This window comes from Somniosus microcephalus, chromosome 8 (genome assembly GCF_052327205.1).
Source record: "Somniosus microcephalus isolate GS21.2 chromosome 8, FLI_Smic_1.0, whole genome shotgun sequence".
NCBI lineage: Eukaryota > Metazoa > Chordata > Chondrichthyes > Squaliformes > Somniosidae > Somniosus > Somniosus microcephalus.
In genome coordinates, this window is record NC_140994.1 from 30,410,646 (window position 1) to 30,437,094 (window position 26,449).

A 26,449-nucleotide genomic window follows, 5' to 3' on the forward strand; every position below is an offset into this window, starting at 1 on the left:
CAGAAATGTCAAATCTAGGCACTGAGAGAATAAACCTTGCACTGTTCATGTGGCTGTTTCCAAAACTGTAATATCTAGCCAGGATATCAAAAACATCACAAGTCAACTGTCTGATTTATTCTGAAGCCAGCAGCTGATTGCTGTTAATGAGGTGGCAGCACAGCCTTCTATTCTCTCTGGCTTGCCAATTAGCATTCGAAGAGAAACAATTCTGGGGCTTTTATTCAGTTACTTGTTGAAAGTCAGAATACACTGAACCTTGCTTAAATAAAACATAAATTGAGAATTGATCAGATCTCATTGTGGCTAACCGAGACTGATAAGGCCAGGGGGGAGCTGATTAAATTATTGTGTTGTGCAATGTTATGGAATTGTAAATTATAGTTCAATCTAGTGTAGGATCTGTAATGTTGTTCCTCTTGTGCATTTAAAAAAGGTTTCAAAGCTGGACAAACAGCCACATGAACAGTGCAAAGGCTACAACATTTTAGGTACATTATTGCTGCCATTACTCGATAAAATCACAAGATCATTAAATTGATTTATCCTTTAGATGCATCACTATCTGCACACCCGAAGGTTCTGCAGCTCATTGCAAACAATAAACCGAGAATAACATTTCTCAAGTTGGAAACACTGAAGCCTTATTAATAATTGAAATTCTGCACTTCAGACAGTATGAAGTCATTAAAAACACTATTTTCCAAATGACAAATTAAAGTATACATTTTAATATTCCAGAATTCTCCTTACTAAATCCAAATGGCATACATTGGTATAACCCTACATTTTTTTTATTCATTCATGGGGATGAGGGCGTCACTGGTAAAGCCAGCATTTATTGCCCATCCCTAATTGCCTTCAAGGTGGTGGTGGTGAGCCACCTTCTTGAAGAAGGCTGTCCGTGTAGTAACAACGGAGTGGCTTGCTAGGCCAATTCAGAGGGCAGTTAGGAGTCATCCACATTGTGGGTCTGGAGTCACATGTAGACCAGACCAGGTAAGGACGGCAGATTTCCTTTCCTAAAGGACATTAATGAACCACATGGGTGTTTATGACAATCTGGCAGTTTCATGGTCACCATTACTGACAATAGCTTTTTATTCCAGATTTGATGAAGCAGCTGAAGATGGTTGGGCCTAGGACACTGCCCTGAGGAACTCCTGCAGCGATGTCCTGGGGCTGTGATGATTGACCTCCAACCACCACAACCATCTTCCTTTGTGCTGGGTATGACTCCAGCCAGTGGAGTTTCCCCCCCACTCCCCCCACCGATTCCCATTGATTTCAGCTTTACTAAGGCTCCTTGATGCCACACTCGGTCAAATGCTGCCTTGATGTCAAGGGCAGTCACTCTCACCTCACCTCTGGAATTCAGCTCTTTTGTCCGTGTTTGGACCAAGGCTGTAATGAGGTCTGGAGCAGAGTGGTCCTGGTGGATCCCAAACTGGGCATCAGTGAGCAGGTTATTGGTGAGTAAGTGCTGCTTGATAGCACTGTCGTCGACAGAAACAGCTAAGCAGTACAAATGAAATATCAGAAATGAAGTCTTATCAAATTAGGTGAATTGAAATTTAAGGGACAGTACTGCTTTTGATTGTTTGCCTACAATGCTCTTGAAAAATAATTGAACAGATGAAAGGTTGGTTTTCCTGTCTGTCGTGAGTTAGCTAATTTCAGCCAAGTCAAGACCTGGGGTCCACAATCAACCCGTGGCCCTTAGAGGGGAAAATCCACCAGGCACCAGACCCATATTCACTACACCTCATTGTAAGTGCGCACGGGCGTGTGCGCTGAGTATTTCCAACGTTTTCTGTTTTTATTGTAAATGTAAACATCCATTTGAAGTAACAGCAGTTAAAGACTAAGGCCCAGAAATTCAGTATAGACACTTTTGGGGCGGTAAAGTCGGGCGGCCGCTAAAGTTTGCGCCCGGCGCAAAGCCGAGGCCACTTCACCGATATTCAGTAGCATCGCCCTAAGAGGTTGCTGCAGCGCTAAAACTGGCAATGCACGACTATCTTTAGGCGCTAAGCCGGCGGTGCTGAGTGATACCGCCGAGGCCGGGCGCAGCGCAGCGCAGGTGCAGTGATTTCTTCACTGACGGCAGACACGCTGGCGCCGGCCATCTCTTAAAGGGGGAAGGGTCGATTTGTTTGGCTGCCACTCCCTGGACACTGCAGCCCTCCACCTAGGCCTGAGCACTGCTGCTGCAACTCTTTACCGCCCAGGACGATGCAGAAGGCCCGGGAGAGAGGGCTGCGCTTTAGCGAAGGTGACCTGAGGCTGCTGGTTAGCGCAGTGGAGCGAAGACGCCATGTTTTGTTTCCTGACAGTGGCAAGAAGCCGGTGCCCAGCGTCTACCGCAAAGCCTGGAGGGAGGTCTCCAACAGGGTGACATCCAACAGTGTGGTTGCCAGGAATCCTGTACAATGCAGGAAAAAGTTCAACGACCTCACTCGGATTGTCAGGGTGAGTACCCTTTCCAGTGTCCTCCTCATCCTTGCATGTGCACCTCACATTATGGACAAAGAGACCTGAAAGCCCTAATGGCCAGCCCTCATCCAGCAGCTATGGGACTGGCATGAACATCAATTGCACATTCTGCACTTTACACACTGTCCAGGCTATTCGACCATGGGAGGCAGTGCAGACAAGATCAGGGCTACACACTGTACTTAGAGGCCGTCCTTTCTCTTGCAGGCCAAGCTGGCTAACAACAAGCGTAGCCAGATTGCGACCGGGGGAGGCCGACCTCAGCACCAAGAGCTCACCGACCTAGACCAGCGCGTGGAGCGCATTATGGGAGTCCGTGTGATTGGCCCCGTTGCCACTGGAGATGCCGACCCTGTTCTGGGCACCAATGGGAAGGACATCACCTTTTGGACCTCTCTCGTTCCACTTGCGCATCAGATCAACATCCTTTGCCACTGTCCGACCAATGCGGTGAATGGCACCACTCATGCCTCCCTCGCTGACGCCCTGTCCTCACTGTAAAGCTACTCTTGTGCCTTCCTGCTTTCAGATGGTGAATCGCCAGGTGAGGAGGCGGCCCCTGAAGCTGCCAGTGACAGCCCCTCGGAAGAGGAGGAGGAGGAGGGAGAGGTAGCCGGCCCATCAGTGGCACGCTCAGCCGCGACAGCCCATGGCGATGTAGGGGACACGGCTTCCCTGGAGGGGAGCCTGGGGGAAGGGTCGGAGGAGAGTCAAGTTCCTGGGCCCAGCGGCCTGCAGCAACGCGGGAGGGGTGGGGAAGCTCGGCGGACTTCTCCCCAGAGGGTGAGTGCGGCCTCCAGTCCTGCAGCGGTCAACGCAGAGGAGGTGCGCCTCCTAGAGGAAATGGCCGTCGACTCGGAGCGCAGGCACACGGAGCTCATGGGGGTAGTGGCATGGATGCCTGACTCCATACAGTCACTGGCTCGAAGTGGGGAGGAATTCAGGGCAGCACAGTCAGCGAGTACCCAAGTGCTCAGTCGTGCCGTCCAGTCACTGGCTGGTCTTATGCGGTCACAGACCAGGGCCACACTGGCTGTATCAGCCAGGCATCGCCAGGGCACCCGCCGCGCTGCAGCAGCCCAGCGGGCTGTCCTTCAGCAGTTTGCTGCGCATGCTGCAGTGCTGGCCCGGGCGACTGCCACTGTATCAGGCGACCAGCGAGCGCCTGCCATCAGCCAGCTTGCCCCCATTCCTGCAGCCGACACTGCCACTCCACCAGTGCAGCTGCCACCAGCTGCTGGACACACTGATGCCGCCCAGCCACAGCTGCAGCAGTTACCAGCCGGCCCCTCGAGGGCCAGAGCTCGTGCAGGCCGACCCCCAAGGGCATCTGCCGTCTCGCCATGTGCCCCTCAGGAGCCTTCCCCCAGCCTTGCTGCAGCCACTGGGCTCCAATTGAGGAGCAGCAGGGCGGGCAGGGGCCGCATAAGTATGCGCAAGGCATCGCCCTCGCGGGCCAAAAAGTAGAAGGTGTGGGCAAATGTTTTGTTTTTTTGAAGGCCGAGGATGTTGTGTTTGTTTTTATGAAGGCCGAGGATGACGGTCATTTTTGTTTCACTGTTTTGTTAATCCTCTCGAGGTTGCGGGAGCGAGTTATGTGTCTGACTGTTTTTGGGTTTTTTTTTCTGTTTTTGTTTGTCATGTGGGAAGGGCACAGAGTTTGTGGAACAAACAATTTTCTTTATTCAGATTGTTCATGTTTGAACTTTGAAGTTTTTGTTGCCTTGACCGGCTGAGGGCTTGCGGAGCGGCTGCATTCATGTTCTTTCATTGGCACAAGCCATTCCCCGAGAGGGGGCCTAGAACCTACGTTCAATAAGCCGCAGACGGGCGGCCCTTGCGCCTCCCTCCTGTGCTGGTCCTCCTCCTCCTGCTCCTCCTCCTGAGGTGATGCTCCAATCTGTGGTGGCAGTGCCCGAGTCTTGCGGATAGCCAGGTTGTGCAGCATGCTGCAAACGACCACAAAATGGGAGACTCGCTCCGGCGAATACTGCAGGGCTCCGCCGGAACGATCCAGGCAGCGGAACCGTTGCTTCAGGACACCAATTGTTTGTTCGATGATGTTCCTGGTTGCTTGATGGCTCTCGTTGTATGCCTCTTCAGCAGGGGTCCTGGGCGCGCGGAGCGGGGTCATGAGCCAGGTACACAAGGACAGCCTTTGTCCCAGATAAGCCATCCTCTTGGGTGAGGCTGTGCCTGGAACATGTCAGCCACAGTAGTCTGTCGCAGGGTAAAGGCATCGTGGCTGCTGCCTGGAAAGCGGGCATTGACAGCTAGGATGAGCTGCCTGTGGTCACACACCAGCTGTACGTTGAGGGAATGGTAGCCCTTCCGGTTGCGGTAATCCTCGGCATTCTCCAGAGGTGCCCGCAAAGCCACATGCGTGCAGTCAATGGCGCCCTGGGCCATGGGGAAGCCGGCTATTCTTCCAAATCCCATTGCACGCTGTTGTTGCTTGTCCAGGGTCATGGGGAAGGAGATGAACTGACGTCTCCTTCTGAAAAGGGCATTGGTCACCTGGCGGATGCAGCAATGCACGGCGAACTGTGAGATGTTAGCAATGTCCCCAGCAGCGGATTGGAAGGAGCCGGTGGCATAGAAGTTGAGAGCCACCGTCACCTTCACTGCCACCGACAGAGACGTCCTGCACCTCAGCTGTGGCTGCAGATCTCTCTGAAGCAGCTGGCAGATCTCTGTGGCCACCTCCCTTCGGAATCGCAGCCTCCTAACACACTGCTCGTCAGACATGTTGAGATAGGAGAACTGCTGGCGGTATACCCTGGGTGGGTAAGGCCTCCCTTGCCGACGCCTGTTGCCCCCTCTCTGTCTAGCCAGGGCTGCCACTCTCTCACGGCGTCTGTGAGCCCTTTGGACGTAATGCAGAAAGCCAGCGTTGACACCCATTGCAGCCCCCATAATATGCTGGCAAACAATGAGATATCAATGAAGGCAAAGACAATTGCAAAGCTGTGGCCTGAAGCCAGAAGTACCTGTCCTAGTGTTGGGCCAAAGCAGTAAGCTCTCTACCTTGGTCTCTCTCCAAAGATCCATTTCACAAGAATGAGTGCTGCAAAATGGCAGCCTTTTATAGTGCAGGGGAAGTGCCCTTTAATTTGAGCTCCCCGCGGCCCGCATCGGCTGAGCACCGTTCCACTCAACAGTCGCTAGGGCCGCCACGCGCACAATGGGGCGGCGCGACTGAAGATCCGGTTTGGGGCGCACAAAGGGCGTTGCACGAGGAAATGACGTCATGATCTGCGCGCGCAGCTGAGCGCGCGCAAAGACTTTGCGCCAGCGCTAAATGTCTACTGAAGTTGGGGCGAGGCGCAGGTCGCGCTGCGCCCGGGCGCTAAGCGCCTAGCGCTTGACATCTACTCCTCCTAAGGCGCTAACGGCTGGCGCAACCAACTGAATTTCTAGCCCTAAAGGTTCAATGCAAAAGTATATGCTCTTAACTGTGCTGGTTATTTTTGGCACTTGGAAAATTAACACTTTAGAAGGCAGCAAAGTAACATCAGCCCATTTAATGGTGACTTACAAAGAGCTTTTTCAGCATCAATTAATCAGTATTGTCATAAAAGGTGAGGTGTGTGCCTCTATTGTGAATGGCTCTCTTTCACAGCTTGAGGGAAAACCAACTACAGATGGGCAGTTATTGAGCAGTGAAAAAACACGGTTGGGGGGGTGGGGGGTGTTGCTTTAAGTGTTTGCTGTACTTTTTTGACTCAAAGTTGGCACCTTGATAGTCAAGAACTAATCCAATATACTGGGTAGAGAGAGAGAGAAAGAGAGAGAGAGCGAGAGAGAGAGAGAGAGAGAGAGAGCGAGAGAAAGAAAGAGAGAGAGAAAGAGAAAAAGAGAGAGGGAGGGAGCGAGAGGGAGAGGGAGCGAGTGAGCGAGCGAGGAGTAAGAGATTACATAGAATATACGGCACAGAAGCAGGACATTCGGCCAATCAGTCCATGCCGGCATCCACTCGAGCCTCTTCCCATCCATCCTCATCTAACTATCAGCATAACCCTCTATTCCCTTCTCCCTCACATGCTTATCTAGCCTCCCCTTTAATGCATCTATACTATTCACCTACCCTGTGGTAGCGAGTTCCACATTCTCACGAGAGAGAGAAAGAAAATAAGAGGGGGGGGAATGAGGCAGAGAGAGGGAGAGAATGAGACAGGGGATATAATATATACATACATGTGTGTGTAAAAGGATTCTTCTGACACATGAACAAGAGAATTGCTGCTGATTGTCATATTGGACTTGAGGGCGTGCAACATCACATGGAAAACCCTGTAGAATTTCAACATTATTTCTGTAGCAATTTAGTAAAGAACTTTTTTAAGTTCTGTGCTTGAACAATCAGAATTAATATGAATTACCAAAATGTATCATACTTTGCATTCCAAAGGATAGTTTTAGCTATACATACCAACATCATACGCCAGGAAATCAGCAGAGAAACATTTGGCTCCGTTGCTCAGAGATGTGTCATTGTGAGTGTTCCCTCCAAAAACAAGCATAGCCCCACTGATGACGACAGCTGAATGTAGATAACGGGCAAATCCACTTTCCTTAAGGATTGTCCTAAGTTTTTAAGTAAAAAAAAAAGAGACATTTTACTTGCAAACCATAGAAAATACCAAAATATTACCATGAAGTTTTAAAGAATTGTGTTCTTTATTTATGGAACTATAGATTTCAATAGTAAATTTCACTGGTAAATAAATTAAAATGCTTCAACACATTCACGATGTGGGCTTCACTGGCAAGGCTGGCATTCTTTGCCCAGCCCAGTGTTCCGAGGTGGTGCTGGTGGGCCTTCTTCTATTTGATACAACGGAGTGAATTACTATGCCACATCAGAGTCAACCACATTGGTGTGGAACTGGAATCACAGGTAGGCTAGACTGGGCAAGGACGGCAGGCTTCCTTCCCCAGGAAATTAGTGAACCAGTTGGATTTTTATGAATATCCAACAACTACATGCCCACATTTATTAATAGCCGCTTTTTATTTTCAGATTTTATAAGCCGATTTCAAATTCTCAAACTGCCATGGTGGGATTTGAATCTGCAGTTGCTGGATTATTAAAATAAAAACAGAAAATGCTGGAAATACTCAGCAAGTCAGGCAGCATCTGTGCAGAGAGAAACAGAGTTAATGTTTCAGATCGATGGCCCTGCGTCAGAACTGGATTACTAGTCCAGGAAGAATATTACAAGAAAAACACTGATCAATACGTTTATTTTTGTAAATGTCTTTCAGATCTTCTGCCATCAAATTGAATTAAAATATTGAACAGTACTGTACTAAAGACAATTGATGTGCAAGAGAGTTAGCTTAAGTTTAACTGAATAGGTCTGAAACAGCATCATTACCTGAAATTCTTTCATCCTAATATTTCTTTCACAAATGTTATCACATTAATATACCTACTGACAACTTGACTAAAAATCAACCTACTGTACATAAATGGCGGAGTCTAGAACATAAATTGAAGTAAAACTAACAATTGGGAAAAAAATACAAAAGCTTTAGTATTTTTATTTTCAGATTTGCGATGTAAATGCACAAGGTAAAATTCCTTAATTGTTTGTAGTTGCAGTCTTAGACTCAGAACCATAGAATGGTTACAGCACGGAAGTTGGCCATTCGGCTCGTCGATCCCGTGCCGGCTCTCTGCAAGAGCACTTCAGCTAGTCCTACTCACTACCCCCACCCACCACCCCCACCGCCCTTTCCCCGCAGCCCTGCAAAAAATGTTTCCTTCAGGTACTTAACCAACTCCCTTTTGAAAACCATGATTGAGTCTGCTTCCACCACCTTCTCAGGCAGTGCATTCTAGATCTTAACCACTCGCCGAGTAAAAACATTTTTCCTCATGTCACCTTTGGTTCTTCTGCCAATCATTTTAAAATCTGTGTCCTCTGGTTCTCAACCCTTCTGCCAATGGGAACAGTTTCTCTATCTATTCTGTCTAGACCCCTCCTAATTTTGAACACCTCTATCAAATCTCCTCTCAATCTTCCTTGCTCTAAGGAGAACAACCCCAGCTTCTCCAGTCTAGCCACGTAACTAAAGTCCCTCATCCCGGGAATCATTCCCGTAAATCTTTTCTGCACCCTCTCGAAGGCCTTCACATCCTTCCTAAAGTGCAGTGCCCAGAATTGGACACAATACTCCAGTTGAAGCCGAACTAGTGTTTTATACAGGTTCATCATAATTTCCAAGCTTTTGTACTCTCCACCTGTATTTATGAAGCACAGGATCCCGTAAGCTTTTTTAACTGCTTTCTCAACCTGGCCTGCCACCTTCAATGATATATGTGCACATATACCCCTAGGTCTCTCTGTTCATGCACCCCCTTTAGGATTGTACCTTTTAGTTTATAATTCCTCTCTTCATTCTTTCTACCAAAATGTATCACTTCGCACTTTTCTGCATTAAATTTCATCTACCGCGTGTCCGCCCATTCCACCAGCCTGTCTATGTGATCTTGAAGTCTATCACTCTCCTCCTCACTGTTCACTATACTTCCAAGTTTCATGTCATCTGCAAATTTTGAAATTGTGCCCTGTACACCCACATCCAAGTCATTAAAATAGATCAAGAAAAGCAGTGGTCCTAGAACCGACCCCTGGGGAACACCACTGTATGCCTTCCTCCAGTCCGAAAAACAACCGTTCACCACTACTCTCTGTTTCCTGTCACTTAGCCAATTTTGTATCCACGCTGCCACTGTCCCTTTTATTCCATGGGCTTCAACTTTGCTGGAAAGCCTATTATGCGGCACTTTGTCGAACGCCTTTTGGAAATCCATGTACATCATGTCAACCGCATTGCCCTCATCAACCCTCTGTTACCTCATCAAAAAATTCGATCAAGTTGGTTAAACACGATTTGCCTTTAACAAATCTGTGCTGGTTTTCCTTAACTATTCCATACTTGTCCAGGTGACTTAATTTTGTTCCTGATAATTGTTTCTAAAAGCTTCTAAGGTTTATCTTTACACCCTTTTTTGAACAAAGGTGTAACATTTGCAATTCTCCAGTCCTCTGGCACCACCCCCTTTTCTTCCGCGATTTCTTCCTTCACTTCCCTCAGCGTCCTTGGATGCATCCCATCTGGTCCTGGCGACTTATCTACTTTAAGTACAGCCAGTCTTTCTAGAACCTGCTCTATCAATTTTTATCCCATTCAGTATCTCCTCTACCTACTCCTTCACTATGTCTACGGTAGCATCTTATTACTTGGTGAAAACAGATGCAAAGTACTCATTTAGCACCTGTTATACCCTCTGCCTCCATGCGTAGGTCTCCTTTTTGGTCCTAAATTGGCCCCACCCCTCCTCTTACTACCAGTTTACTATTTATATGCCTTTGGAAGACTTTTGGATTAACATTTAAGTTAGCTTGGCTCTGTTAGAAATTAGGGTATCCAAAATATATGGGGTTACGTGAAGAAGACTGTGTTTAGATGACTGTAATAGAACATGAAACAAAATCTCTTCAGACTAGCATTAAAATAACTGGATAGATGCTTAGAATTTGCTTATGTTTTGGTTCCCTGTAACATTCTGTAACTTGGCGGTGACCTTGTTTCCAGACTAGCTGTCTGCGGTGTGTGTGTACTAGAAAGGTTGTTGACTGTATCTTTGATTTGGCCAATCGAGGCCCAATGTCCATTATTGCTAATAACCATATTATAGTGCTAAGTTAGGATTTTGACTTTGTTTAACAAAGCTGCTTTAAAATGCGTAACTTAATTAAGTATAACGACATAGAAGATACCTTTGGGAAATTAACAATTCATTCCATGGTACACTTGTTGCATGAACATAAATAACTGATAATAAGCAGTTATGAACATCTGATGGCTGAGAATGGCATGTCTGACTCCAAACTAGGGAGGATAGGGACAAGGGAAATAAGACAAATTCCGATGGGTAGGCCTTGAAAACATATAAACAATAAAGCATGTGTAATGATTGTGAAGACCCCTCCTGGAGGGAGGATCTTCATCTCGAAGTTGAGACAAAGAACTCGACATGCCATTAGGCACTTTGGTTTAGGAAGAACCCTTACAGGTCAGATAGCCCTGTCCATATCCTACTTTAGGCTCAACCCTAAAAAGAGAATAAAAGAAAGATCTAAAAAGCCTTTAACAAAGACGGTGAAGGCAAGAGCTGTTCGCACACGCCATCCGTCTGTCCGATCAGGTCCAGTACCAGCTGCTCGTCACAGTCGTATGTTTCTGCTGTATTACTATATTCTGTCCTAAACTCCGATTAAACACAATATACCCACCATATTGGTTTGCAGTCAATCCTGATTATTTGAAAGACTAGAGACAAGCTAATGTCAACAAATTCGCTAATCTAACAGCTCAGTGGCAACACTCCTGTCTCAGAGTAAGAAGGTCCAAGCCCCACTCTAGAGTAATAATCTAGGCTGATATTTCAGTGCAGTACACAGGGAGTGCTGCATAGTCAGAGGTGCAATCTTTTGGATGTGACATTAAGCCGTATCTTCCCTCTCGGGTGAACATAATAGATCCCAAAGCACTATTTGAAGAGGAGCTGGGGAGTTCTCCCATTGTGCTGAGCAACACTTATCCCTCAATCAACACTGCTAAGAACAGACTCTGGTTATTTATCTCACTACTGTTTGTGGGACCTTGCTGTACACAGACTGGCTGCTATGCTTGCCTACGCTACAACAGTGACTACACTTCAAAAATACTTCATCAGCTGTGAAGTGCTTTGGAACATCCTGATGACATTAAAAAGGTGCTATAAAAATGCAACTTCTTTGTGTTTTTAATTAATAACCTGCTAGTAAGACAGGGGACAGGATCTACAAGAAATGAAACCAACCTAAATATAAACAAAACAGGAAAGAGCATAGGAAAGAGTAAAATATGGCCAGGGAATAAATAGAATTATAGAACTGGAGTTTAAAAATATGTTTAAAAGTAAAGTGAGAGAAACTGCTATTTAAAAATTAGTTAATCTGTCTGCACAGCAATCCACACAGTATCTGTAATAAAACAGGGGAGCTGGAGGCAATCATGCGTTGAGGAAGCAAACATAGTAGGGATTACTGAGACATGGCTACAGAAAACTAAGGACTGGGAAATAAACATTGCAGGGTATAACATATTTTGAAAAGATAGAGGGGGGAAACGGAGAGGTGGAGTAGCTGTAATTATTAGGGACAACATTATGGCAGTAGAAAAAAGTGACGCAACTATCAGCAAAACAGGAACAGAATCCATGTGAAGAGAGATAAAAGATAATAAAAGATCAATCACACTAATAGGGGTAGTCTACAGACCACCTAATAGTGGAAGGGAGGTGGAGGAAGAAAAATTTTAACAAATTAGGGAAATGAATAATAATCATGGGGGATTTCGACTACCCAGATATTAATTGGACAGAAGAGGTAGGTAAAGGGGATGAGGGAATGGAGTTCCTACAATGTGTACAGGACTCCTTTCTAACCCAATAGTAAAAAGCCCAACAAGGGAGGATTCGCTATTGGATCTAGTAATGGGGAATGAACCAGAGCAGAGAAGTAAAAGTGCGGGAACATCTAGGCAATAGTGACCATTGTAAGGGGACAAAATTGACTTCTTAGAATTAAAAGTTAGAAGAAACTATAACTTCTGAGAGTTAAAATTAGTGGAAACTAGAAGGCTGATAAGTTTGTCTCCTATCCTTGCTTAGGAAGGTAGGACCTAGGTAAAACAGGAACTGTAAAGCTAATAAGCTGGACTTTTGTCCTTGCTTAAGATAAGGCAGGACATACAGATTCTCAAAGCATGATGTAAGCACCTCCTGGCCAGAGCAGGAACAGATAAATTAGCCCGCGAATGCTGTAAAGATGGGTTTCTGTGAACCATTCATTCAGCAACCTCCTTGATAAGGGGCATCGAATGGACACAGGCCTTCGCCTATTCTGTAGACCAATCAATGATCATAGAAGAGGGGGTGCACGCCTCAAGTTAGGGTATAATTGCTGTATGTATTTGATACTCAGTGGAAGAATCCTTTCTCTGGGATGAGACTGAGATTTTCCCCCTGCATATGCTTGAATAAAGATCGTGAAACTTATCCAAGGTGTCCGCCTGGTGAATTTGCAGTTGCTATAAGGCAAGTGTCACAGAATCACAGAAACCCCACAATGCAGATAGAGGCCATTTCGGCCCATCGAGCCTGCACCGACACATATCCCACCCGATCCCCGTAACCCCTACACCAACACATATCCCACCCTATCCCCGTAACCCCACGTATTTAATCCCCCTAACACTAAGGGTCAATTTATCATAGCCAATCAACCTAACCCGCGCATCTTTGGACTGTGGGAGGAAACCGGAGCACCCGGAGGAAACCCACGCAAACACAGGGAGAATGTGCAAACTCCACACAGACAGTCACCCGAGGCCGGATTCGAACCCGGGTCCCTGGCGCTGTGAGGCAACAGTGCTAACCACTATGCCACCGTGCTGCCCTTATCTCAGGGGGTCTGCTTGAGAGGAGGGAAGACTTCTCTTTTACCCCAACACCATAATATAATATGCTTTAAGATAATAATTGAGAGCGACATAATCACGACAAAGACCAGGGTAATAGATTGGAGAAAAGCTGATTTTGAGGGGCTGAGAATAGAACTTGGGAAAATAAAATGGACAACAATATTGGCAAATAGTGATGTAGAACAGCAATGGGAAACATTTAAAACAGTGTTCAACCAAGTCCAGGAAAAATATATTCCGCTAAAAAACAAGAACAAGCTAAAGACTAATGAGACACCGTGGATGAATAAAGCCATAAGGGGCAAATTGAGGGTAAGGAAAGAGGCATACATTAAGTACATGGACAGCAGGGGAGAGTATGATAAGGGAGAATACAAAGAGATAAGGAGAGAAATCAAAAAAAATAATTAGGAAGGCAAAAAGAAACTGTGAAATTAAATTATCAAGGAACATAAAACAAAATAGTAAAATATTTTACAGGCACATAAATTAAAAAAACGGTCAGCATGGGAAAAGGGCACTAAGGAATGGACAGGATAATACCACAGGCAGCGATAGAGAGATGGCAGAGTTATTAAATAATTACTTTGCTTCAGTATTTACCAGGGAGATAGAACAGGTGGAGATGACATTGGATGATGAGATTAGTAATGAGATAACTGCATTTAAAATAAAACGAGAAGATATATTGAATAAACTAATGAAAATCAAAGAGAATAAAACCCCTGGTCCGGTCTGATTACATCCGCGCATTTTTAAAATAAATCTAGGGATGAGATAGCAGAGGCATTACTACACATATTTAGTAATTCATTAAAAAATGGTGTAGTGCCAGAGGACTGGCGGATAGCTAACATAACAACTATATTTAAGAAGGGAGATAGAGCATGTCCAGTGAACTATAGGCCAGTCAGCTTAACATCGTGGTAGAAAAAATAATGAAACCCCTACTAAGAGAAAATGGAAGAATATCTAATAACCAAAAAAAAAAAATAATCAGCATGGATTTCAAAAGGGAAAGTCTTGCTTTACCAATCTGATTGATTTTTTTGAAGATGTAAGAGAGTACGTAGACCAGGGTAATGCAGATGATGTAATTTATATATATTTTCAAAAGGCCTTCGATAAAGGTACCACATAATAGACTAATGCATAAGGTCAGAGAATGCGGAGTCAGGACAAGTAGCAGAATGGATAGCTAGCTGGCTTCAAGACAGAGTAGGGGAAAAGGGTAGCTATTCACAGTGGCAGGTGGGTAGTGGTGTTCCACAAGGATCAGTGCTGGGACCACTGTTGTTCACAATTTATATCAACAATTTAGACTTTGGAAATCAAAATCACAATTTCTAAATTTGTGGACGACACCAAATTATTATTTTTGGGTGGGGGGCAGGGGGGAGGGGAAGATAGTCAAAACTGAGGAGGACTGTAACAAATTACAAGATGATATTAATAAACTTGCAGAATGGGCATATAATTGGCAAATGAAATTCAACACAGATAAATGTGATGTATTACATTATGCTAAGAAAAACAGGGAGGTCACATATTACTTGGAAAATAAGAATCTAAATAGAGGAGCAAAGGGATCTCGGAGTACAAATACACAAATCACAAAGTATTGGCACAGGTTAACAAGGCATTAGGGTTTATTTCTAGAGGGATAGAATTGAAAAGTAGTGAAGTTATGATAAACATGTATTGAACCTTGGTTAGACCACACTTGGAGTACTGCGTACAATTCTGGTTGCTGTATTATAAAAAGGATATAGAGGCACTGAAGAGGGTGCAGAGAAGATTTACAAGGGTGATACCAGAAGTGTGTGAGTATACTTATCAGGAAAGGATGAACAGGCTGGGTCGCTTTTCTCTTGAAAAGAGAAGGCTGAGGGGTGACCGAATAGAGGTCTTTAAAATCATGAAAGGTTTTGATTGAGTAAATACAGAGTGTTTCCACTTGTGGGGAAGAGCAAAACTGGAGGCCATCAATATAAGATAGTCACCAAGAAATCTAATAGGGAATTTAGAAGAAACTTCTTTACCCAGAGAGTGGTGAGAATGTGGAGCTCGCTACCACAGGGAGTGGTTGAAGCCAATAGTATAGATGCATTTAAGGGGCGGTTAGATAAGCATATGAGGGAGAAGTGATGAGGAAAGGTGAGAGGCGACTCGAATAGGGCATAAACGTCAGCATGGACTGGTTAGGCTGAATGGCCTGTTTCTGTGCTGTATATCCTATGTAATCCTATGTACTGAAATAACAGTCAAATACTGCACATTTGAAAGCATCATGTTTTATGGTGAAAAGCAGGCTCTCTCAAATCTCACCCCCAAAAAGTCAATTTGAAAACAAATTGAGGCCTTGGAAGCAGGGTCAGTGAAGCACTCTGTAAAAACCTGCTTTGATTCACAATTTTAGTTGAGTACCCAGCAGCAAGATTAGTAACTGGAAATCACAGAAATCACAGAAACCCCACTGTGCAGATAGAGGCCATTTCGGCCCATCGAGCCTGCACCGACACATATCCCACCCGATCCCCGTAACCCCTACACCAACACATGTCCCACCCTATCCCCACGTCTTTAATCCCCCTAACACTAAGGGTCAATTTATCATAGCCAATCAACCTAACCGCACATCTTTGGACTGTGGGAGGAAACCGGAGCACCCGGAGGAAACCCACGCAAACACGGGGAGAATGTAGTGCATCACACCAGAAGGGTACAAAGGAAGCCTCCAATCTCAAACGTAGACTCGAAATCCTGAGGAGAAAAGCGCCAGCAAAAAACTGTAGCAAACTGTAACAGGGTATTTTTTTGCTGTTATGATATTTTAAACTTTGAAAATTAGGTAGATCAATTAGAAAAAAACTCCATACCTTGCACGTGTAATCTTTTACAGTCACTTGACAATCAACATAAGACCTGTTATTTTGCCTATTGGCTTGGCAGTTGTAACTATAAGCAACATTTAGAATCTGACTAACATTTAAGTGGAGGAATGAGCCTGGAAAAGAAGTCTCTGTGGTATTGTGTGCAACTGACCATTTCTTTAGGCAACTATGTTAAATGAAACATTACTGTACAGAACGTTTATTATCAAGTGTATCCCCTAAACTGACAACACTTAAAATAAATCTTTTTCTTTATGTCTGCAAAGTACAATTGCACACATGGATGGTTTTTGTAAAAGGGATTATAGAAGGCTGATGGAAACCCCCATTGCAAAGCCCATCTTATTTCGTGTATCAAGTTATTTCTGGGCAGTCAGCCACATAGGAATGGATTTGCACTGCCATACATGGCCAAACACCACTTAATACAAACAGCACTTAAAAAGTGCACTCTGGAAAAATCCAGTACAATGGCCTTATCCTCAAAGTGTATGCCATAACAGCCATTTTTGTGCAGTGTATACTCTCCAAGTTATTTTCCCACCATTCCCAACTCCATTCTCCCCAGGCTACACCCCATCTTCAGCCATGCTACACTGGAACTAGCCACGAGGGGGTCAGGGAGTAGCTCGGGAATGAGTTCCCTTCTGGGAGCAAAGGCTAGGCAACAAAATGTAACATTTTCTTGAGGACTCTCAAAAGTACATAAAAAGTCAGCCCTCACCAGAAGGTTAGGCATTTATATATTTTATTAAATATATAAATCTCAAACATTCAGCCACTGTATAGTCTTATATCCTGGAGCATTCATGGAAGACAAAGTCAAGCAGTTGTGGAGTAGGATTTATGGCCCACAAGTTCATTCATTCAAAAACCGGAAGTAGAATCTGGGTATAAAAGGGGCGGGACTAGTGCTACTGCACAGAGTGCTGTGGCATTTGAGTTGAGTGTGTGGTAAGTGGCAGAGTTCGGGCAAGTGGGAGGTGAGGGGTTGCTTTTGCTCTGTTTTGTTCCCCACTCCCAGGCTTAGACAGCACTGCGGAAGCGGAGCTGCAAGACGAGTCAACCAAACAGGCCCCACAGACAGTATTCAAAGAGGAGGTTGGTGATCAGCTGGTTGGTAGGTTTTCTTCCTTCTCTTTTATACCTTTAAGTTGGTAAGTCCTATTGAATAGTGGTGTGATATCATCTATATCCGGGCAGGGTCTTCATAACTAATAATAAGAAATTTAATTAATTATATAGAATGGAGCAGGTGATGTGTTACTGTTGCGAGATGTGGGAGCCGGTGGACCCCATTGAGGCTCACGGTGATTACATCTGCGACAAGTGTTTGCTGCCAGAGGAACTCCGGCTCCGTATTGAGGTGCTTGAGACCGAGCTTCAGACACTGTGACACATCAGGGAGGGGGAGAAGTTCCTGGACTCTATGTTTCAGGAGGTAGTCACACCTATGAAATGAATTAATTCAGATGTAGTCCGTGGTCAGGGACAGGACGGTGTGACTGAGTGAGGCAGGTACAGGGATCCAGGAGGTAGTGTTGAAGGAGCCGCAGCCCTTGCTCTTGTCAAACAGTTGAGAGATTCTTTCTCCCTGTGAGGGCGGGAGCGGGGACTGCAGGGAGGATGAGCAACCTGGCCACAGCACCGTGGAACAGGGGGCCAATCAAGTGGGGGGGGGGGGAGTAAAAAGAAATGTTGTAGTGGTAGGGGATAGTATCATTAGGGGGATAGATAGGGTTCACTGCAGTCGAGAGCAGGAGTCCCGAAGGCTGTGTTGTCTGCCCAGTGCCAGGGTTAAGGACATCTCTTCTGGGCTGGAAAGAAACTTGGAGCGGGAGGGGGAGGATCCAGTTGTCGTGGTCCATGTTGGTACAAACGACGTAGATAGGACAAGGAAGAAGGTTCTGTTAAAGGAGTATGAACAGCTAGGGGTCAAATTAAAAAACAGAACCTCAAGGGTAATAATCTCTGGATTATTACCTGAGCCACGAGCAAATTTGGCTAGGATAAATAAAATTAGAGTTTTAAATGCGTGGCTCCAAGACTGGTGTGGGAAGAACGGGTTTTGCTTCTTGGGACACTGGCACCAGTACTGGGACAAGAGGGAGCTGTTCCGTTGGGACGGGCTTCACTTGGCCAGTGCTGGGACTAGAATCCTGGCAAATCATATAACTAGGGCTGTAGAGAGGGCTTTAAACTAAATTAGTGGGGGGGGAGGTTTCTAGAGAGCAAATAATAAAAATGACTACAGAGAAGGTCATAGACTTAGGTAGCAGTGGGGGAATTAAAAAACAGAGCGTGTCAGGAAGGGACAGAAGGTGTAGAGTAAAAGGTAAAGTAGTAAAAGGGGAAAAAGCAGGAACTAAGTGTCACAAAACATATTTGAAAGTTCTTTATCTGAACGAGTTAACGGCACAAATAACTACATATGGGTATGATCTTGTGGCCATTACAGAAACATGGCTGCAGGGTGACCATGACTGGGAATTAAATATACCAGGTTATTTAACAATCAGGAAGGACAGGCAGGAAGGAAGGGGAGGTGGGGTGGCTATGTTAATAAAGGAAGGAATCACTGTAATACAGAGAAATGATATTGGGTCAAAGGATCAGGATAGTGAAACAGTTTGGGCGGAGATACGGAATAATAAGGGGGAAAAAACACTAGTGGGTGTAGTCTATAGGCCTCCGAACAGTTGCAACTCTGTTGGACGAAGTATTAATCAGGAAATAGTTGAGGCTTGTAATAAGGGAACAGCTATAATTATGGGGGATTTTGACTATCATATTAACTGGACAAATCAAATTGGCCAGGGCAGCCTTGAGGAGGAGTTCACTGAGTGTATTAGGGATGGGTTTCTTGAGCAGTATGTAACTGAACCGACCAGGGGACAAGCAACCTTAGACCTGGTCCTGTGTAACGAGACAGGATTAATTAAAAATGTCCTAATAAAGGATCCACTTGGAATGAGTGACCATAACATGGTTGAATTCCATATTCAATTGGAGGGTGAGAAGGTTGGATCTCAAACAAGTGTGCTGAGCTTGAATAAAGGAGACTATGAAGGTATGAGAGCGGAATTGATTAGAGTGGACTGGGAAAATAGATTAAAGGGTAAGACGGTACATAATCAGTGGTGTACATTTAAGGAGTTATTTTACAACTTCCAAAAAATATATATTCCACTGAGGAAAAAAGGGTGTAAAAGAAAAGATAGCCATCCGTGGCTAAGTAAAGTAATTAAGGATAGTATCCGACTAAAAACAAGGGCATATAAGGTAGCCAAATCTAGTGGGAGGATAGAAGATTGGGAAGTCTTTAAAAGACAGCAAAAAATAACTAAAAGATTGATTAAGAAAGGGAAGATAGATTATGAAAGTAAATTAGCAAAAAATATAAAAACAGATAGCAAAAGTTTCTATAGTGATATAAAAAGAAAAAAAAGAGTGACTAAAGTAAATGTTGGTCCCTTAGAGGATGAGACCGGGAAATTAATGGTGGGAAACATGGAGATGGCAAAAACGCTGAACAATTATTTTGTATCAGTCTTGACGGTAGAGGACACTCAGAATATCCCAACACTGGACAAACAGGGGGCTCTTTGGGGGGTGGGGGTGGGGGAGGAGCTAAATACGATTAAAATCACTAAGGAAGTGGTACTTGGTAAAATAATGGGACTCAAGGCGGATAAATCCCCTGGACCTGATGGCTTACATCCTAGGGTCTTGAGGGAAGTGGCGGTAGGGATTGTGGATGCATTGGTAATAATTTTCCAAAACGCCCTGGACTCAGCAAAGGTCCTGGCAGATTGGAAAACTGCTAATGTAACACCCTTATTTAAAAAGGGTAGTAGGCAGAAGGCTGGAAACTATAGACCGGTTAGCCTAACATCTGTGGTTGGTAAAATTTTTAGAGTCCATTATTAAGGAGACAGTAATGGGACATTTGGATAAACATAATTTAATAGGACAAAGTCAGCATGGTTTTATGAAGGGGAAGTCATGTTTGACAAATTTGCTTGAGTTCTTTAAGTAACATACAGGGTGGATAAAGGGGAACCAGTGGACATAGTGTATTTAGACTTCCAAAAGGCATTTGACAAGGTGCCACACAAAAGATTTTCGCTCAAGATAAAAAATCATGGGATTGGGGGTAATATTCTGGCATGGGTGGAGGATTGGCTCTCTAACAGAAAGCAGAGAGTTGGGATAAATGGTTCATTCTCAGACTGGCAATCAGTAACTAGTGGTGTTCCGCAGGGTCAGTGCTGGGTCCCCAACTCTTTACAATCTATATTAACGATTTGGAGGAGGGGACCGAGTGTAACATATCAAAGTTTGCAGATGATACGAAGATGGGAGGGAAAGTAGTGAGTGAGGAGGACATAAAAAAACCTGCAAAGGGACAGAGACAGGCTAAGAGATTTGGCAGATGGAATACAATACTGGAAAGTGTGAGGTTATGCACTTTGGCAGGAAAAATCATAGAGCAAGTTATTATCTTAATGGCAAGAAACTGGAAAGTACTGTAGTACAAAGGGATCTGGGGGTCCTGGTGCACGAAACTCAAAAAGTTAGTATGCAGGTGCAGCAAGTGATCAAGAAGGCCAATGGAATGTTGGCTTTTATTGCTAGGGGGATAGAATATAAAAACAGGGAGGTTTTGTTGCAGTTGTACAAGGTATTGGTGAGACCGCACCTGGAATACTGCATACAGTTTTGGTGTCCATACTTAAGAAAAGACATACTTGCTCTCGAGTCAGTACAAAGAAGGTTCACTCGGTTAATCCCAGGGTTGAGGGGGTGGACATATGAGGAGAGGTTGAGTAGATGGGGACTCTACTCATTGGAGTTCAGAAGAATGAGAGGCGATCTTATCGAAACATATAAGATTGTGAGGGGGCTTGATCGGGTGGATGCGGGGAGGATGTTTCCACTGATGGGTGAGACTAGAACTAGGGGGCATAATCTTAGAATAAGGGGCTGCTCTTTCAAAACTGAGATGAGGAGAAACTTCTTCACTCAGAGGGTAGTAGGTCTGTGGAATTTGCTGCCCCAGAAAATTGTGGAAGCTACATCATTAAATAAATTTAAAACAGAAATAGACAGTTTCTTAGAAGTAAAGGGAATTAGGGGTTACGGGGAGCGGGCAGGAAATTGGACATGAGTATGTTCGGAACGGTCATGGCCCTGTGGGTAATGGAGCGGGTCCAGGGGCCGTGTAGCCTGGTTCTGCTCCTACTTCGTGTGTTCTAATTATGTGTTAGATTTCAGGAGATGGTTCTATTCCTGTTCCTGGCTGGGGTGGCGATCACCTTTTACAGAAGGTAAGCACTGTAGAAAATATAGGGACAGTGATCTCCTGGACGAGTTTCGATCGCCTAGATGGGTCGGAGAGGAATTTCCCAGATTTTTTTCTCCCAAATTGGCCATTGGGTTTTTTATCTGGTTTTTCGCCTCTCCCAGGAGATCACATGGGTTCAGGAGGGATGTAGAGTGATAGCAGATTTGAGGTCAGGATCAGATCAGCCATGATCTTATTGAATGGTGGAGCAAGCTCAAGGGGCCTATTGGCCTACTCCTGCTCCTATTTCTTATGTTCTTATGTACTGTCTATGCCTAAATTTTAGTAATTCACATAGTACAGCACAACAGCAGAAACCATGAAATACATTTAGCTGCAACTGACAGCAAGTCTTTCATTCAGAGTACGGACATCCTCAGAAACCTTCCAACAACTTCTTAGGAATCATTCAGTCTTCAGAAGTTCATACTGTGGATCAGTTTAACTTCCAAGCTAGTATACGCTTACAGGAGTTGCAAATTCTTGCAGTTGGTTGAGCAGACACACTCACTGGGTGCCAGGGAGAAGGCAGGCCTGCAGCCTCATACAAGATATGCTTTTGTTAACCCTAATGCGCACTAGCAACCCCAGCAATACCCAATACAATTACGACAGCATGAAGTTTTCATTCAATAATGCTCCACCTGTTCCCGACCTTCTCCCTCCCCACCTCCAAAACAGCAAAGTCCCTGGCAAGCGCAATCAACCCATCGCTTATCAAAACATTTTCAGCAATATGGTCAAGTTGACACTTCAATACATAGCAATTGTAAAACTGCACGCATTGTTTCTGTATAGACCACAGTTAGACTTTATTGATAATCTTTAGAAAGGTATAGTACATCGATGCTGTAAAAGCCTTAAGGGGTTGTATTCCTCAGCTTTCAATCTAAAACTTGATGTTTGCATCAAAAAAGTCAACAATGCCAAATTACGACAAGCTAGTGGCATTTAAAATGAAGACTTTGCACCAAAATCAACACACGTATTTGTAACATTTAGAATGAGCTGAACCTTCAACTATACATTGCCCAAGGCAAATATTAAATTGAATGAAGAAAACATTAGTTGAGATACATCTTTAACTCAAAACATCTATAAAGTGAAAAAATAAAGGTCAACTCTATAAACAACAAAAGTGGCAGTTTTAAAATCATCAATAAATTGATGATTTTACATAAGCTGAAGTACTTTTCTCATAAATAATCGTTTAACAGGACACACAAAATATAATTAAGAGTGTATCTACTAAAGAATTGCAAAAACATTACCCAAGAACTGTGGCAACTTGCTCCCAGCTGCTGTTGCTGAAATATATAGAACAGAGGACACACACAAAGGTGTAAATCTCGAGGAACTGCTCATGTTGAGTTAGCAGTTAACTCAAAGAAATTGGAAAGACATTTGACACAGATGTGGGGTGTCTTTATTTATTTTCCATGAACTAATTAATGTATTTTCCTTATTCAGTACAGATAGTCATATCTAATATATTAAATAATATTCATAGTAAAAATCCTACATCTGCACACACTTCTTGTCTACAAATCTTACTTTGTGTTCTACAAGAAGTTGTTATTCTCACTTTTTTGTCATGTGTCAACGTTTACTATTATAATTTCCTATTTCTTTCTATATATTACAATGGTTCAGATTTTGTGGTCAGCGGCGAAGGAACGATGCTTGCCGTTCACGATGGTGACTGCTGCCCACAGACTTTTCACGGGCTTTTGAGCTGCAACTTGCTGTCATCGGGCGCCTGATCCAGCACGGCGCCCTCTACAGGGGATCTGTGGCGTGAGAGAGCAGGTCAAGCAACAACGTGGATCTTCAACCAATCAGATTGAAGACTTCTCACTAAGACAGAGTCGAAACCAGGAATTATAAAATAGGAAGCATAAATTAGATTTAAATCATGTACAGAAAGTGAAATAAGGAAAGTGGGAGAAAAGAAAGATGGGATTAAGAGAGAGACAAAAAAGAGACAAAGAAAAAGTAAAGAAAAAGAATTTCCAACACTAATTATACTCTGAAGGAATGCACTGTAAAAATCAAATGTTCAGTGCCAGAGAGGTTGTTTGGCAGTAATTAAGCCTTAACGCGCCATTAAAAATTCACTTACACCTGAATGCACCAGCCCTATCTTTTACTGCCGTGGTTACTGGGTAAGTAACGCAACCTCATGCCCTTACATGGATTACAATGTCAAGTCTATTGGCGAGGTACTGTTATAGCGCAACTTGTGGAGGAGCAGGGCAACTTGGACAGCAACTTCTGGATTTTCACATTTAACGGGAACGGTAGCATAGTGGTTATGCTACTGGATTTGTAATCCAGAGGCCTGGACTAATGATCCAGAGACGTGAGTTCAAATCCCACCACGGCAGCTGGGGAATTTAAATTCAGTTAATTAAATAAATCTGGAATAAAAACTTGGGAGACAATTGCAAAGAGCAGAACAATGAGCCAGAAGTAGAGAAACCTAGAGGGAAAGGAAAGCAGAACAATGAGTAGGAAGTACAATGTAGGTGAAACCCCATCTGGCATGAACAAAGGTCATAGGCACAATAACAGCTTGCGGTGATAACAGACATATACTTTTCCGGTAATAAAGGTGGTACCTTAATGTAACGTGGCATAGGCAACCAGTGAATGTGCACACAGGGCAAAACAATCAAATTGTTAAGATGGATTATGCACGAGGTTAATTATGTACCTATATTTTGTGTAAAAGACTGCTTAAAACTTTGCATCATCGGAGAGAAGCCTGGCTAGACCGATAGCAGGTTGTTCCCCCAACTGGTGCAAATAAAGACTGCTTGAATCTTCGAACGCAGACCTGGTGTCGAGTGTTTATTTCAAATACTCCACTTCAATTATCATCCCCAAGACAGGGGTCCAACCCTGGTTCAGTAAGGAGTGTAGAAGAGCATGCCAGGAGCAGCACTAGGCATACCTAAAACTGTGGTGCCAACCTGGGGAAGCTGCAACACAGGATACATGCTAAAAAGCGGAAGCAGCATGCTATAGTCAGAGCTAAGCGATCCCACAATCAACGGATCAGATGAAAGGTCTGCAGTCCTACCACGTCTATTTGTGAATGGTGGTGGACCATTAAACCACTAATGGGAGGAGGAGGCTCCATGAATATCTCAATCCGCAATGATGGTGGCCTCCTCCTGAGGTCCCCACCACCATAGAAGCCAGTCTTCAGCCAATTCGGTTCACTCCACGTGATATCAAGAAACAGCTGAGCGCATTGGATACAGCAAAGGCTGTAGGCCCCGACAACATCTCGGCTGTCGTGTTGAAGACTTGTGCTCCAGAATTAGCCGTGCCTCTAGCTAAGCTGTTCCAGTACAGCTATAAAACTGACATCTATCCGACAATGTGGAAAACTGCCCAGGTATGTCCTGTCCACAGATAGCAGGACAAATCCAATCCGACCAATTACTGCCCCATCAGTCTACTCTCAATCATCAGCAAAGTGATGAAAGGTGTCGTCGACAGTGCTATCAAGCAGCACTTACTCACCAATAACCTTGCTCACTGATGCCCAGTTTGGGTTCCGCCAGAACCACTCGGCTCAAGACCTCATTAAGGCCTTGGTCCAAACATAGACAAAAGAGCTGAATTCCAGAGGTGAAGTGAGAGTGACTGCCCTTGACATCGAGGCAGCATTTGACCGAGTGTGGCATCAAGGAGCCCTAGTAAAACTGAAGTCAATGGGAATTGGAGGGGAAACTCCACTGGCTGGAGTCATACCTAGCACAAAGGAAGATGGTTGTGGTGGTTGGAGGTCAATCATCACAGCCCCAGGACATCGTTGCAGAAGTTCCTCAGGGCAGTGTCCAAGGTCCAACCAGCTTCATCAATGACCTTCCCTCTATCATAAGGTCAGAGCCATTCGCAACTCCTCAGATAATGAAGCAGTTCATGCCAGCATGCAGCAAGACCTGGACGACATTCAGACTTGAGTGGCAGGTAACATTCACGCCACACACGTGCCAGGCAATGACTATCTCCAACAAGTGAGCATCTAACCACCGCCCCTTGACATTCAACGGCATTACCATCGCCGAATCCCCCACCATCAATATCCTGGGGGTCACCATTGACCAGAAACTTAACATAAATACTGTGGCAACAAGAGGTCAGAGGCTGGGTATTCTGCGGTGAGTGTCTCACCTCCCGACTCCCCAAAGCCTTTCCACCATCTGCAAGGCAGTCAGGAGTGTGATGGAATAATCTCCACTTGCCTGGATGAGTGCAGCTCCAACAACACTCAAGAAGCTCAACACCATACAGGACAAAGCAGCCCACTTGATTGGCACCCCATCTACCAACTTAAACATTCACGCCCTCCACCACCGGCGTACCGTGGCTGCAGTGTGTACCATCTACAAGATGCACTGCAGCAACTCGCCAAGGCTTCTTCGGCAGCACCTCCCAAACCCGTGACCTCTACCACCTAGAAGGACATGGGCAGCAGGCGCATGAGAACACCACCAAGTTCCCCTCCAAGTCACGTACCATCCTGACTTGGAAGTATATCGCCGATCCTTCATCGTCACTGGGTCAAAATCCTGGAACTCGCTCCCTAACAGCACTGTGGGATTACCTTCACCACACAGACTGCAATGGTTCAAGGCAGCAGCTCATCACCACCATCTCAAGGGCAACTAGGGCTGGGCAATAAATGCTGGCCTTGCCAGCGACGCCCACATCCCATGAACGGAAAAAAAAACTGCACGAATGGACTCCAGAAGTCGCTGTTGGATTTACTCCATAATAATGGTGAGCGCCGTTAGCCTCACCGCTATTCTTAACGCAAAATCCAGGCCCATGTCCACATTTATAGTGGCAACTGCCCAAGTAAAATCATACTGTGATTACACACTCCTGCCAGTGGTGATGCTCAAAAGTGCCCTATTTTGTCTCTCAGCAACTCACTCTGTACTGCAGAGAAATTCTCATGTTCCAACAAACCCTACCACTCTGCTTCCTAAATTGCTTGAAGTAAATCAACGTATCACGTAAAATTAAAAGTTGATGTTTGTCTTTAAAATGGGGGCAAAATTACATCAGCGCACCTTGCTTGGTCCAGTTATCCCCACACTCTAACCCTACAACAACTAAAGACTGCACTTGGTCTCAACTGGCATGATAA

The 26,449-nt window shown here is 44.7% G+C and overlaps 1 protein-coding gene across 5 annotated transcripts in view; it reads right to left on the reverse strand.

Annotated features, from left to right (window-relative positions):
• atrnl1b (attractin-like 1b) overlaps positions 1-26,449 on the reverse strand; it is a 930,295-nt gene that overhangs the window by 736,264 nt on the left and 167,582 nt on the right. For all 5 annotated transcript variants that reach the window (XM_085994422.1, XM_085994421.1, XM_085994423.1 and 2 more), the window contains exon 10: positions 6,929-7,083. In XM_085994422.1, coding sequence (XP_085850548.1) covers positions 6,929-7,083 — 155 coding nt within the window. The remainder of the gene's footprint in view (positions 1-6,928; positions 7,084-26,449) is intronic.